The sequence below is a fragment of the Panthera onca genome, chromosome E1 (genome assembly GCF_046562875.1).
Source record: "Panthera onca isolate mPanOnc1 chromosome E1, mPanOnc1 haplotype 2, whole genome shotgun sequence".
NCBI lineage: Eukaryota > Metazoa > Chordata > Mammalia > Carnivora > Felidae > Panthera > Panthera onca.
In genome coordinates, this window is record NC_138352.1 from 53,540,332 (window position 1) to 53,555,223 (window position 14,892).

Consider the following 14,892-nt stretch of genomic DNA (forward strand, 5'->3'; position numbering starts at 1 on the left):
AGCCAGCCAGAAAAGCCTCTAGAAACCTCTTCAGGGAAAGCAGTTTAGGCCTAAGTCCTGTTAGGAGGCTCCTGGCCTTTTGGGAGTGGTACAGGCCTGCTCAGATCCCCTGGCCCCTGGCCCAAATCCCAATTCAGCTCTGCCACCCACTAAGACCAAAAAAAAAAAAAAAAAAAAAAAAAAAAAAAAAAATCAGCTCAATTTCAAAGGTTTTCTCTCAACCTCAGTCTTCTCTATACTTATCAAGGGCTCCCTCTCTCCAGGGGCCCAGCTGACCTTCCTTCTTGATTAGGAGTTGGGGTCCCTCCTGAAAGACCCCTGTTCCCCTGCCAGCCCGAGTGGCCCAGGGTTAGGGCCCAGTCTTCCTCCATCCAAGTCCGCCTCCACCCTGAGTACAAGAGTCAAGTCTGGACACTTACCCGGTCAATCCCTTCCAGCTTGGCCCAACTTCTTACAGGACTTGGGGGGGGAGGGGGAACTGGTGAGGAGGCAGCCAAGGGTCGTAGAGGCTCTACTGGGCCCTCCTTCCCCCTCACCCCTTGACTTTGTCCCCCTTTGTCCATAGCAAACTATCCCAAAAGTCGCTATGACATTTAGATGTCAAATGGATAGGGGTTTTATCTCGAAGTTAGATCGTAAAAATCGCCGAGAAGTCAGACAGATACCCCTCACTGGCTCGAGAAAGTCACGTGAGGTCCATAAAGTTAGTTTTATGGTTTTGGGGAGTTGACACCGCGCGGTATATTTCACATTCTCCAGAATGTTAAGTGACACTTTAACTGCTCGCTGTGGTGGGGAAGGGGGCAGAGGTAGGTGAGCGCTCTCCCAGCCCAGAAGGCGGTGGCGGCAGCCCAGGCCCCCGGCGCTCCCGCGGTAAGTGGCTTCCAGCTTTCGCTTTCTCCCCTCGCAATTTTGGGGCTTGGAACTGGGGAAGGAAATCTTGCCTCCGGCCGCAGGGCTGTGAGATGATAAAGTGGGGGAAATGTAGTCTGCGTTTTGCACCGAGTCCTGACAGGCTGGGTGTCTGAAGTGGGGGCACTCGGTTCCATAAGGCCTCAGCGGTTGGGGTGCCTGGTTTGTATTCGCAGGAGTGTCTGACTCTTTGTGGGGAAAGGGGCTCGTGGGGGCTCCTTCGGTGCCCTTGGAAATTTAGGGGGCAAGAGGGAAGGGTGTGTATTACTGAAGCAAGGGCCCCTTGTGGGGGGGGGCACTTCACTGCTGGATATCTTCAGACAGACATCTCCCCACCCCCAGGAAAGAAACTTTATGACATTCATTTGTCAGGGGTGTGTGGGGGCGCGCGCGGCTGGGCACTTTTATCTGGATACATCTGAGCTGAGAAAAAGCACCCGGAAGGCTAGCGCAGCTGCTGGGGGCTGCCTTGCACGGGGGCTCTCTTTGGCTTTCAGATTTTTGAACCGTATGAAAGGGGGTCCCTGCCCTTTCTCCAAGGCCTGTTGGAGGGGGTTACTCAGGATGGGGAGCGCGGCACTGCTGCACCCAGCTTCAGCCTGTTAATTCCAAGCCGACCCTTCTGCTTGGCTCTAAGTAGGGTCAGAGGGGCACAATCCCCTCAAATTCCAAACCTAATTCCTGGCCAGGAGTGGGGGGGGGGAAGGGGAGCGCTTCTTCCCTTGCCTGGAGGAGTTAGATGTTGAAGCAGATCCCTGGCAGTCCCTCCATAAATAAAACTTGCTCCAGAACACAGACCCCAACTGCGGGGGCGGGGGGGGGGGTGGTGGAAAGAAGGGACGCAGGAGCTGGGAGAGAAAAATCAGAGGTTCTCTCTTTCCTCTCCTCTCTCGCCCTCTTCTTTTCTCTCCACCAGACCCTTAAAAGCCCCTTTGTTTTGTGGTACCACAAACCAGAGGGATTTCATCATTTGACCCCCAGGGGGCCTGTTATTTTCTAAGGGTAAGTCACCCTCTTCTAAAAACCAGAGGCCTCCTCTCCACCAAACTGACCACCGTTCCCCCCCCCCCCCTTTAAGATCCATGGGGTCTGCCACCCTGTTACTCCTGTTTTTGCCGGCCTGCCAGCTTATCAACTCCTGTGGATAGTTCCTCAAATTGGACATGTGGCGCCTTAAGGGGCTTCTGATCTTTGGGACAAGGAGAGGGCCACAAGATTCCCTTCATTTCCCATTAAAGGATGCCTGCCCTCTGCCTCTCTCCTCTCTTCCCTGCAGCCACTCTCTGTTCCCTGAGCTCTCTGGTCCCTGCCCAGGCCTGACTTAGGAGAGCCTTCACAGGTTTGAGAGCAAAGAGGACAGAGAGCTTGGTGTCCTCACCCTGATTTGAAGATGAATCTCCCCAAGAATGATGAGGCGTTGGTACCCCTTGGAAAGGAGACTCTGGTCAGTTCCCAAAGGATCCTCAGCACCCTTTAAGATACCAATATATTTTGGAGGCATAGCTTCCCCACGCTCCCACTCTGGACAAGGCAAATGAGTTGAGTAAGGTGCAGAGGAAGAGTGCAGCAGGGGCAGAATCTGACCTGGGGCCTCCTGGGAAACCCCATTGCCATGTGCCCTGGCCTCCCTCTCTCAGAAACGCAGCCTCCTTCTCTCAGAAACCCCAGACCACCAGGCCTGCCTTGAAGATTTTTTTTTTTTGCCCCCTTCCATGTCAGCTCTGCAAACTCTGATAAAGAAATGTGTGGGGCTGGTGTCCCAGGGACATCTGCTGGGCGTATCTAGACAGATTTTCCGGAATGGCAAAAAGAAGCCCGAGGCGGGGGTGCCCACTTCCTCCCCGGAGGCCAAAACCCTTGAAGGGTCTGGTCTCCTCCTCTAAGCGGCTCCTGAAGACCCTCCGGCTGGGTTTTCCTCTTCTCTACTTTAGGTTGTCTGGGCAATGGTCTCCCTTAAAACCCAACAAGGACGTGTTGGGGGAGGGGGTGAGAGGTGGGAAGGGGTTTCTGGTGCAAGGAGCTTCTTCTCCTTTGCTATAGCCCCCCCCCTCACCGCCCCCCCCCCCCCCGCCCTGCCCTTCCCTCCAAGATGTTCTTTGGGAAAGCTGTTCCCCAGTCTGGAGGACTCTTCTCTCCCTTCTCACCCACTTGCTTCCCCTCCCTGGCTGAGCCCAGGCCTCAACCTTGTGAGCTACAGGCTGGTACCCTCTGGCCAGACCCTTACGCCCATCCTTGCAACTGCCCAGCACCCTCAACCCCGGGCAGGGCGGAGGAGGCAGCCAGGGATTGAGGCCGCAGTTGCCCTTTTCCCCCCAAGGCCAGCCTGACCAGCACTCTGCAGACAATTTGATTTTGATTTTTTTTTGTTTTGTTTTATTTGGTTATTTTGTTTTGTTTTGGTTTGTTTCTCTGCGCCACGGGGCGGGAGGAAGTATAAAGAAGTGTAAACAGGAAAGCCAGCCGGCCCTGGAGTTCTTAGCGCCCATATTTCATCGGCGGCTTCCTCTCCATAACTGCAGCACGGACACTTAACCCTTCCCTGGCTGTGAGAATGTATTCCCTGGGGGTGGTGGGGACAGGGTGTGGGGGCAAGATCCAAGGAGAAGCTCCTTTCCCCGGCCCGGTTCCTTTATCCCTGGGGTCTGAATGCTGGGGCAGAAGCCAAGGATTTGGAGCAAGAGAGAAAACAGACCGCTCTCCCAAACTCAACCCCTTCCAGGGCAGTGAGGAGAAGGCTCTCCCTGCATGGGCTTTTCAGCTTGGGGACCAACTGGATCGACCAAGGAGGACAGAGCTAGGGAGAACCCCTCCCATGCTTTAGGGTCACTCTCTCCATTTTTGGAGTTTCTAGAAGTAATCAGATTTCGAGGCTGGGATCTGCCCACAGCAGGATTTATCGATTGCTGCAGCGCTGTTACACATCCATATTAATTAACCCAGACACCGGCCTGGAAACTGAGCTGCTTGGGGAGGAGGAGGAGGGGAGAAATAGGGGCCCCTTAAGGAAAATGGACATTTCTCCCTAAGTGCCCCCAGGGCCCAGATTGGAGAGTCCTTCTCCACCAGAATCTTGTGGCCTTCCCCAAGCTTGATGTCCCCGCACTTCTCAGCAGGGGCAAGCGTGCCTTCCTCCCCACAGTCAGAATCCACACACAAATATTCTCAAGGGTGGAATTAAACACCCCTCAGGCCTGACTCTTCCTTGTCAGAGGTAGGCTGCCCCAGCCCTCCAAGGGATGGATCCTTTGGTGGATATTCGCAGCATGACCTTTCTAGAGGGCTTCACGCCTCCTCCCCACCTTCCTTCCAACTTCCTCCAGGTAGAAGCTTTTTTATGGTTTGGGCGCTTGTTTGGTTTTTAGTGTTTGGTGGTGGTGGTGGTGGTGGTGATGGCCTTCCCCTTCGTCTTCCCCCTCCCTCCAAAAAGTGATTAAAATCTGTTAAAGGATTTAATTAAGACAGTTAAATGAAAAGGAAGGAGGCGCAAATGAGTTGGGGGAAAAAACCCACACCAAAGCTATTCTCAACGATTAAATCGCCATTTTAACAATATAATGGAGTTTGCATCCTGAAAGGGGAAATCAACGCTCATATCTCATCAATAATTCATAGAGTCCGGGATCACGCAGAGGTCAGCAGACGGGGCCGAAGCGCCGGCCTGCTTGGGGCTCCGAGCCGCTGGAGCCGCTGCCGCATACATTACGCGCCGCGGGCCGCGCTGCCGCCACCTCCGCGACGGCTTGGGCCGGGGACGCGCCTGCCGACAGGTTTAGGCTGATTTTCGGATTTTTCGTTCTTCCTTTTGGTGAATTTACTGAGACCCAGATTTCGGGCTCCCAGAGGATGTGGGGGATTTAGGAGACGGGAGAGGACTGGACTTGGGAGCGATTGGGGACCGGTCGCACCTGGCATGTCACCACCTTTCCAAGTTTTAATCTCTTCTCCACCTTTTTTTCTCCGTTTCCCTGTTTCAGGCGTCTTCTGTCCTGTCTCTTCTCTCCCCACATTTCCACTTGAAGAGGAAGATGCACTCGCTGCAGCTTCTTCTAGCTTCTCTTCCCCGGGGGGAAGAGGCTCCCAGGCTGCCCGGCCGGGTTCTGGCCTTGCAGTCCGCGTGGTTACGGGCTGAGCCCACATAGCGGTGGCCCTGGTTTCGGCCTCTGAGCCTTGACGCTGTCTTTGATTGTAGCGATCCCTGACCTCGGACCCCTGTGGGGTAGGGATGAATGTGCCCAGGGAGGAAAGGGATCTCGCAGGCCCCAGTCCGGCTGGCCTGGTCAAGATGACCCCGGGCCAGGTGGGAAGGGAAGGATTCAGCTCGGAAGGCAGCATCTGGAGGAAAAGTGGAGGGAAAGTGCCAGCCTGTGAGGACATCTCCCCTTGGGGCTTGAAGGCGGGATGCAGGATAATCTCTCTATTTTGGAAATTCTGCAGGCTTGTTCCATTCTCTGTGTTTGTGCCTCTCCAATTTGCTCTCTTCTGTTTTCTGACTCCCAACGGGCCCCTAGGGAGGGAGGAAGGAAACCTGTCCCTGTGAGAGGTGGGGTCCTGAGAGGGGATATTTGGGCACAAGGGAAACCGAAAGAGCGCAGGTCGCCCGTATGGCCGCTGCGCTGGCCGAGAAGCAGAGGCTGTAACGTCCCCGAGCTGCCAGTAGAGTCCGCCTTAGACCAAGTTCACAGCCAGGCTGGGGCCTCTGAGGCGCCAGCGAGCGGCCGTGCAAGGTGGCCCCGGGCCCGCTGGGTCTGGCACGGCCTGGACACTGAGCTCTCTTTCCAGCCCTTTGGGGACTGTGGCTCCCTCCGCTCTCAAGGAACCCTTGCTCTAAGCTCTCTCCACTCTTCACCCCAGAAACTCCCTCCTCCAGGTCAGCCGACGCGTCTTACCGCACCCTGTGTGTCCCCACGCCCAGCACCCGCGGCCCCACTCGGGGACAAGAATGGAGAGGATGGGTCATCCAAAGCCTTTCCAGGCACTTCACAGGAGAGACCGGTGGAAATGCGGGGAGTGGGGTCGATGCAGGAAGTGGGGTGGCGTTTTTGTTTTTGTTTTTTTCCGAAGGAGCTATTTAATAATCAAGACTCCTCTTCCCCAGAGCTAAGGCCCTTGGTGGAGGTTGGGGACGGTGGTGAGCGGGGGAGGGGCACGAAAAGCGTTTTTGCGCTTGGATTTCTGCAGCCGGCGCAGCAGAATGAGACCCTGGGCCGTGAGGCCGGTGTTATTGCCAGAGGGGTCGCAAAGTTGGAGGGTCAAAAGTTTACAGCGTGCGTGAGCGGGCGGCGGCGTCTAGCGGCGGGGGCGGGCTGGGCAAGGGGAGGAGGCTGTGTGAGTGGAGAGAGAAGCGAGGGGGCAAGGGGTGCTGGAGGTATGGGAGACGTGTGCTTGGGGAGTGGGGGAGCAGAAGTGGGGTGGAGAGACTGACACCTGGGAAGGGAGACACTGGAGTAGAGGAGAAACCCTTCTCCAAACCCCGGAGCTGGTGGGGTGGGGGAGCCGCACAAAAGAGCGCTGGGGGCATGGAATCCTCTGCGCAATTTTCTCTCCCAAAGATAACCTTTGAGTCACCATATAAAATTTAATTAAAACCTACCCAGCCGCACACATTAAAAAAAAAAAAATCCAATTACCCACACGTCCTTGCAGGACATTTGATGGGGCCAAAGAAGGCTTCCAAGGTGAAGGCCTGATTCTCACCAACATCAGCCCCACCCTGCTTCCCCTAAAGGGGCCAAACAGTTGACTCCCCCAACTCCCCCTTTGCCCCCAGGCAGGCCTGTTTTTCAGGGTTTCCTAGCCCCCAGGCTGGGTCCAGGCAGCCATGGACTCCTACGGGCTTCTGAACTCCCATTCCTCTTTCCAAATTGCTTGGGTTTAAGAAGGTGGATATTGAAAGAAGGCTGGCTTGCTAATCCTCGCACTCTCCCAAAACCTCCACTTGTGTGTTCATCCAGAATCCCTCTCTTCCTATTTGGAGGAGGGAGGGGAAATGAGAAGGAAAAATACTGAATGGCCTCACAGAGATCTTTTTAACTGGAGTTGAAACAAGCGACCTGAAATGAACCTCCAATCCATGCATTAGGCTGCGCTCATAAGTAACATGTTTACAGGGACTCTGTAATTATAACACCAGGGCATATGCCTATTTTTGGTCTTTAAATGACTGTTTGTTGTGTTATGAAATGTCTTCATCTTCTGTTCTAAGCATTGGGTATAGGAGGTGCGCTGTGGGTGTTTGTCCCGAGAGTTTTCATAAAGATGCCTTTTGAAATAGGGCCGGAAGAGACAACAACTTAACGGCAGATTTTACATCAATTTGCCCCAGTTTTTGCCTGACCAGTTGGGTGTGGGTCCCCATTTCTACTCAGCCTTGGGACACGTTTCTCTGAGGAGTCAGGCCAGGAAGGAATTCCTGAAGTCCAGAAGGGGTAGAGGTCAAAGCCTGAACAGGAACTCCTGTTCCTCCTCTGTGTCTTCTTCCTCCTTTTCAGGACAGAATGCTAGCATATTTATGGTTCTGTGGACGAGCCTGGAGTAGCCAAAGGGCCTGGGCTGGAGAGGCCTCTCGGGAAGGGGAAAAGAGAGTCCTCAGCCATCCTGGCCAAACCAGGTGTTTGGGGATGTTCTCTCCCATCTCCCTGGGCTAGGGGGGTATATCTCCCTGCAGACACTTGCCCTAGACTTAAACTGGGTGGAAGGGGAGTCACCTGACCTACCTCTGCTGGTCCGTTGGAGGCTGGAGAAAGGGGAAAATGTGTTGTTGACAATCCACCAATTCTAATCCTTGAGAGACAAATCAAAGAAAGTCTCTGAGTATTTTTAATGCCTCCTTGCTTTATTCCAGTACCTCCTTGTGGTGGTGATGGGGGTATGTAAAAGAGTTACTGTATAGATGAGAAGTGGTTTTAAACAAAAAACGGGGGGGGGGGGAGCAGAGTATTGTTTTGTTTTTAAAGGAAAACTAAGGCCTCTGAAAGCCAAGTCCCAAGCTTTGACCAGCACAGTCCAGCTCCTCTCTCAGGGTTCTCTGTCTTTCCTAAATGTGCTGGCCTATGGACCAATTCTCACCCCCACGAGGTGGAGGACTCATTCCTGGGGCCCTGGAGCCTCCAAAGTTTGGGCAGAAAGGGGGATATCTCTGGCACTGGGGAATGGAATAAAGCAGATAAAGTATGCAAGGGGGTGGGCATACAGGCCCCATCGATGCAGCCATTTAATAGTGAAGGCAGGAGGGAAGGGGGCTCCGGCTCAGGCCTGGTCTCAGGGACCCAGATCCCGAAGGCCGCTTCTCCAGGTGCCATCCTCCCTCATAGGCCCCAAAAGGAGCCCCTGTGGAATCATCCTACCCTCTCCCACTTTTCCCTGGGAACCAGAACTGGCAAAAATACAGGAGTGATGGAATATCAAGGTGAAGGTGGGGCAGGCTGAGCCCTATCCGAATGGGACTTTTTTGGGGGTGGGGGTTGGGTGAAGGGAAGAGAAGGTTCTGGCAAAAAAAAAAAAAAAAAAAAAAAAAGTAGAGCTGGGGAGGATGAGCTGAATCAAATTCCTGCTCCGTCATTTTTCTCCCAAGTAATGACCTGCGCAAAATTCAATATGACCGAGCGAACTGCGCCAGCGTATTATAGTAACTGCCTGCTCGTGGGGGAGGCCCGGAGAGGGGTGAACCGTAGGTCACAGCGTCTAAAAATTATTAAAATGTTCGAGAGCCTCGTGACGCGCCTAGCTGTTTAACAAAGACTGACAAAGTATGAGATTAATACGAAAACTTGCGCCTCAAAAACAAAAACACATCAAAAAAAAAAAAAAAAAAAAAAGTCTTGTTCCGGCCTCCAAGGAGGCCCGGAGCTGCTGTGCCCGCAGCCGCGGTTCGGTTTTCCGGACACACAATAGTGGACAAGAGCGAGCTCCTCTGTGGCCGAGCGGGCCCGAGGGCGGGTCTGCGGCCGGGAGGGCCGGTGAGTACTCTTGCCCGCTCCCTCTCTGGGCCTTCCACTCCTCGGTGCGGCCTCCGGTGCGCGGGCCGGCTGGGGGCTCGCCTCCTCGACCCTTCGGTTTCTCTCCCTCGCTCCGTGCCCTCTCCCGGGCGACAAAAGGTAGACGGATTCCGTGCGGGCTGGGCACGCCCGGGACAGCGAAGGGGGCTGAGCAGTGAGAGGTCACTCTAGCAACCTGTGGCTGCCCGGGGGGGAAGGCGGCCGGCGAGCCAGCGAGCGAGCGGGGAGTACAGGGGAGGTGGCTCGGGATGCGCGCGCAAAGCTTTTTGCTTTTTCTTATTTTTATTATGACTACTCCTGTTAGCATTCTTTTGAGGGTGGAAGGGAGAGGCAGCCCCCGGTTTTGGTGAAATCCGTCTAGGGAGTGGCTGATAAACCTTGTCCTCCACCCATCGCGGCTGCACTCGGCTGGTGGGGGGGGGGGGGGGATGCGGCGCCTCGGTGGGATGGGCAGGTGGCGGCTCCCAGCGCGCAGAAGAGAAAATCTCTGCGCTCTGTCCCTAAGATCAGCCATACCCAGCCCCGCAGTGTCTCTGTCTCCCATACCTCTCTCTTGGGGTGCTCCGAGCACCTGGGCTGCATCCTTTGTGAAGTGCAGAGCAACAGAGAGGCCCGGTGGCCGGCCTAGCGGCCCTCCCCAAATTCGGAAAAGCCGACTGAGTTGGACGGGTTTCAGAGAGCGAGCGAGTTGAGAAGGACAGGAGGTATGGGGTGGGGGAGGGGCCTGGCCAGTTGGAATGGGTCGTGGAACCCCTGACTAACTGGCCTTTGATAAGACTTGGAAAGATCCCTGCCTGAGGCCGCGGGGCTGGTGGGGGTCCTACCCAGGCATTTTGTCTGTGGGCCCAGGGCCAGACTCTAGTAGTCTCTCTAGGTGCCCATGTGGGGGGGTCTATTGGACCCTCTCTTGGCAAAGATCATTAAAATATAAGTGTGGTGTGGGGTGTGTGTGTGTGTGCGTGTGTGTGTGTGATTTTTCAAATATATGCAAGTCAGCTTGGCTGGGCTGGGAGAGTGTTGTTGTTAGAAATCAGGCCCGGAGGCCAAAATTGGCAATCTGGATTTAGGACAGAAAATCAGAGGGTCTCTGGACATAGTTTCTGGCAAGTGGGAGCACTCCTCCTACCCACCTGCAAGGGTCCCAGAATTGTGGATGGGCAGAGACTTCTGGAATGTGATGGTTAGAGGGTTGTTTTTGTGTGTGTGTGTTATTGCTGTATTTGTTAATGAAATTGATATGATTCTGACTTGCTCACCAGGGATGCAAGTATTTCTCAGGGAGATGGGTAGGGAGTCTGGGCAAGGCGGAAGCTTTCTCTGCGCCAATTCCCCTAACCCTGTGCTGGCCCTCAGCATTCAGTCTAGGACCCAGTTCCCTCCAGCCCAGTCCCCAGTCTCCCAGTTTAGTATATTCAGCAGTTACTGGGACCCTCAGGAAGTTCATTCAGAAACCCCAGGTTCCCCCAGGTTTCCCAGATCCCCATTTTGGTCGCACTGCCAGCGACCCTAGCAGGTGGCAGAATGAGCAAATTTAGACAGAGAGAGTCTGCCTGGGGCTAGGGAGGTGGGAGAAGCGGGGTTCCTCGCACACTTCAGGGATTATCCCCCTTTTCTGGCCCCAGGAGGTATGGGAGTTTGGGAGGGGCCAGAATATCATCTGGCTGCATCTTTTATGGTTCCTCATTGCCCTTCATTCGGAAATGAAACGCCTTTGATCTTTTTCTCAGGTTGTAAATGGAATTGCCCGTCATTAAATATCCGGGGCCCCATCTGTTTGGTCTCCCAGCATTTTTCTTTACAGCTGTTTCTCTCTCTTTTTACCATTGAATTTTTCCAAAAGGACTTTTATGACACCTCCTTCACACCCAGCCGCCTCTCCCTCCTCCCTTTGCTGAGAGGCGCCTTGGAAAATATCTAGATATTCGTTTGATGGCAAACTAAAGGCTTCGAGGGGCATGGAGGAACCGATTGGGGTTTTGTTTTTCTTAAAAAAAAAATAAAAGTCCTGGGGGGAGGGGAGGGGCGCGAGGGCACCCAGAAGGGCCTGATTCTGACTATGCTGCAGCCTCAGGATGACCCTTCCTCCTTTTGTGCTTAGCTAATGTTTACATCTCATAATTCATGCGCCGCCCAGGGTTGCGCGGCGGCCGCGAGGTTCGCGTCCCTTTGCGGAACCGGCGGTTTCAATTTCTCTCTGATAGAAGAGAAAGAGAGTTGAAAACCTTATAATCCCCAAAATGGACCCGCAGTGCCTTTTCCTGCTCCCAGAGCTCAAAAGTAGAACAAAACGAAATAAAATCAAAGCACTGAAATCACACCCCAAACGAGAAGAAGGCGCGCAAAGTGGGAGAACTGGAAAATTTCTGGGCCAAGAAGATCTGTCTGTCTTCTGTATATACCCTGTAGATCCGAATTTGTGTAAGGAATTTTGTGGTCACAAATTCGTATCTAGGGGAATATGTAGTTGACATAAACACTCCGCTCATTTTTTTCCCGAAGAAAAAAAAAATTTTTTTTCCCAAATGAGGACCATCCGGTGACTGACCACACGAAGACTCCTTCCTTTTTCTTTCTTCTTTCTTTTCCTCCCTTACTGGTTAGAGACAGAGGAATCATCTACCTGAATTCTCCCACGCCTGCCCCTGGAAGGCTTGGTCCCTTTTCGCTTCTCTTAATAGGTTAATATTGCTGGTGGTGTTTTAATTTTATTCTCTCCCTCAAGCCCACTAATTCTCTACTCTGGGATCGGGGAGGCTTTATTGAAAATCCGGGGGGGGGGGCGGGGAACGACTATCGTCGTCAGTGGGCAAAGGCACAGAAAATCGCTTTTCAAACGGATGTTGAGGTCTCCTTTTCGTTTGGGATCAGAACAAGAGGGCCTGGAAATATGCAGTTACGAAGGGGTGTTATTCTGTGTGTGGGTCACCCCCAGGGCTCCCACCCCCAGCATCATAAGGATGTGAGATTTCTCTGCACTGCAGAGGCGGCTGCATTAGCGGCAATTAGAAAGTCTGCACACCGTGATTAGCATTGCTCCGGTGGTTTTGGAATTAGCAAATTGCTATTCAGTGTGCTCTCAAAAGTTGCAAGATTTTTACTCCAGCGCTCGTGTTCAGTGTGAGAAACCAAGTCATTTCTCCCCGCTTGGGCCGCGTTGGGCACGGGGAGGAGTGGATAGGAGAAGGGAACGGAAGGACTGACTGACACAACCAAACTAATAGCGCAGCTAAATGCGATTTGGAAGGCGAGGTCTCCCCGAATTAGTGCATGAATTTCCTATCGATCCGCCCGCGGTTCCATTCATCTCTGACAAGTCCCTCCGTGCACCCGCCTGCTTGTTCCCGACGCCTCCTCTCTCACTCCCTACCCCTCCCCAGGCGACTGCAGAGAAAAGCCCCATGCTCAGTGCCTCTCGCCCCCAATGTGGGTTCCCTTCTCCAGGCAGAGCCCCCAGGCTGTCTCTCACTTAACTCCCCACACAGACTCCTGGGCTCCTCGCCGTCTTGAGGAGGGGATGGGGGCCTATGGAAGGCAGAGAATGCGGGGTGGAGGCGAGGCAGGACAGGAGGGGCTGCACCGGGAGCCCCAACTTCCGAGGGGATCCAGGATTGTTCTCTGCCCAGCGCCCAACAGGCCCTCCAGCGGCAACCTGCCCTGTTCCTCTCCCTCTCTCTCTCCTTCTCTGTCTCTCTCTCTCTCTGATCCCGGAGAGAGCCTGGCGAGGAGGCGGTCGCCCCGCAGGAGCCCTATGTAAATCCTGGTGTTGGGTGGGTGGGGAGGGGGAAAGAGAAGAAGGGGAAATAAACCTCTTTGGCTGGAGTAGGGTCCGGGTGAGCAGATTTCCTTATCCGGGAATCGCAGGCGGGGCGGCCATTGGCTCCGGGGATCACGTGGGCCCCTAACTTTGTTCACTTGACAGTAAGTAGGAGGGCTTTCGGAAACAGGAAAACGAGTCAGGGGTCGGAATAAATTTTAGTATATTTTGTGGGCAATTCCCAGAAATTAATGGCTATGAGTTCTTTTTTGATCAACTCAAACTATGTCGACCCCAAGTTCCCTCCGTGCGAGGAATATTCACAGAGCGATTACCTACCCAGCGAGCACTCGCCGGGGTACTACGCCGGCGGCCAGAGGCGAGAGAGCGGCTTCCAGCCGGAGGCGGGCTTCGGGAGGCGCGCGGCGTGCACCGTGCAGCGCTACGCGGCCTGCCGGGACCCCGGGCCCCCGCCGCCGCCGCCCCCGCCGCCCCCGCCGCCGCCCGGGCTGTCCCCTCGGGCTCCTGCGCCGCCGCCTTCCGGGGCCCTCCTCCCGGAGCCCGGCCAGCGCTGCGAGGCGGTCAGCAGCAGCCCCCCGCCGCCTCCCTGCGCCCAGAACCCCCTGCACCCCAGCCCGTCCCACTCCGCGTGCAAAGAGCCCGTCGTCTACCCCTGGATGCGCAAAGTTCACGTGAGCACGGGTGAGTGCGTGGGCACCCCTTCCCCCTCCCACCCCCGGTGCTTTACACCAAAGGGACCTCGGAGGCATGGGGGGGGGGGGAGCTGGGGGAAGCCAATTGTCCCCGCTATAAACTCGCCATTGCCGGAGATTTACGGTCGCCTGTTTTCAGAGCCACATAATTACATCCCCCATAAATTTTTATGGCCTGGTGGGCCCCGCGCCTTTGAAGTCGGTTCCCCATCCTCTTTGCCATTCTCACCAGCGACTTTTTCGCCAGGGAGATGCAGTCTCAGTGAAGTTGGAAGTTGGGGAGGGGTGGGAGAGGTGGGGGAGGAGAAGGAGGAGGGGGTAATCTGTATTTGAGCGGAGAGTTGAGTCAACTCCCAGTATTTATTTTTTCCTTTCTTTCCTCTAGTCTGGCTCCTTGGCTCGAGAAGTGGGCAAAAGTTTTTACTGGGGACAGGCGCTGCTTGGAATCTGAGCACAGAGGGTGGGAACTAACAGAAGAAAGGTTTAGGGAAGCCCCCCTCCCTCTTTCACCCCTCATTCTCCCATCCCGGGGCCCCAGGCCAAGGGGGCAGAGAGGAGCGGTTAAAACCTTGTGGAGATTCCTCTCTGCCCCCACCCCCCTCTCCAGACACCCAAACAACAACGTGGAGACAACATAACCCTCCAGAACTTTGAGGTCTCTTTCTCTTCCTGGGGGCCGCTTTCTTCCCTTTTCGTCCCCACCACCCCCCCCCCCTCCAACTCCAAGGAAGGAGAGGTGGCGGGAGAGGGAGGGAGGGAGGGAGGGAGGGAGACGCTGTGTTAGCTGGAAGAAAGGGCTCTCTCCCTCCTCCCTTTCGGGGCAATAAAACTTTCTCTTTCTCCTTCTCTCTGTGTGTGTCCAGTAAACCCCAATTACGCCGGCGGGGAGCCCAAGCGCTCTCGGACAGCCTACACTCGCCAGCAGGTCTTGGAACTGGAGAAGGAATTTCACTACAACCGCTACCTGACGCGGCGCCGGAGGGTGGAGATCGCCCACGCGCTCTGTCTCTCCGAGCGCCAGATCAAGATCTGGTTCCAGAACCGGCGCATGAAGTGGAAAAAAGACCACAAGTTGCCCAACACCAAGATCCGCTCGGGTGGCACCGCAGGCGCAGCTGGAGGGCCCCCTGGCCGGCCCAACGGAGGCCCCCCCGCGCTCTAGTGCCCCCCGCGCGCGGGAGCCGCGAACCTCGGGGCGGGGGTGGGTTGTGAGCGCTGGGCGGGGGGGGGGGGGGGGGGAGCGGCAGGGGGAGATGCGGGAGGGGACCCTGGGGCCTGGGGCCGCAAAAGCCTACCTGCCCTCCCCCTACTTTATCTATTACACGAATAAACGCAGAGGAGGGGGAGGGGAAGCTTTATTTATAGAAATGACAATAGGGAGCCAGGCGAGGCCCCCCAGAAGCAAGGTTCAAGTCTCTTGCTTTCTTCCTTAAAAAAAAAAAAAAAAAAAGAAGAAGAAGAAGAAAAAGAAGAAGAAGGAAGAAAGAAAAAGACAGAAAGAGAAATAGGAGGCTGCACT

At 55.0% G+C, this 14,892-nt stretch overlaps 1 protein-coding gene across 1 annotated transcript; it reads left to right on the top strand.

Moving 5' to 3' along the window:
- The first annotated feature begins 6,761 nt into the window (after nt 1–6,761).
- On the top strand, nt 6,762–14,844 carry HOXB4 (homeobox B4). The gene is made up of 2 exons (XM_060646305.3): nt 6,762–13,362; nt 14,237–14,844. The coding sequence occupies exons 1-2, from the start codon at nt 12,912–12,914 to the stop codon at nt 14,533–14,535; spliced, it is 750 nt and encodes a 249-aa protein (XP_060502288.1). The 5' UTR covers nt 6,762–12,911; the 3' UTR covers nt 14,536–14,844.
- Nucleotides 14,845–14,892: the final 48 nt, after the last annotated feature.

What these genes read in the sequence shown, in the direction of transcription:
- HOXB4 (XM_060646305.3), top strand. Translation starts at nt 12,912, where the DNA reads ATGGCTATGAGTTCTTTTTTGATCAACTCAAACTATGTCGACCCCAAG. An exon ending in CAAAGTTCACGTGAGCACGG is followed by an intron (nt 13,363 to 14,236) that starts GTGAGTGCGTGG and finishes GTGTGTGTCCAG; the next exon opens with TAAACCCCAATTACGCCGGC.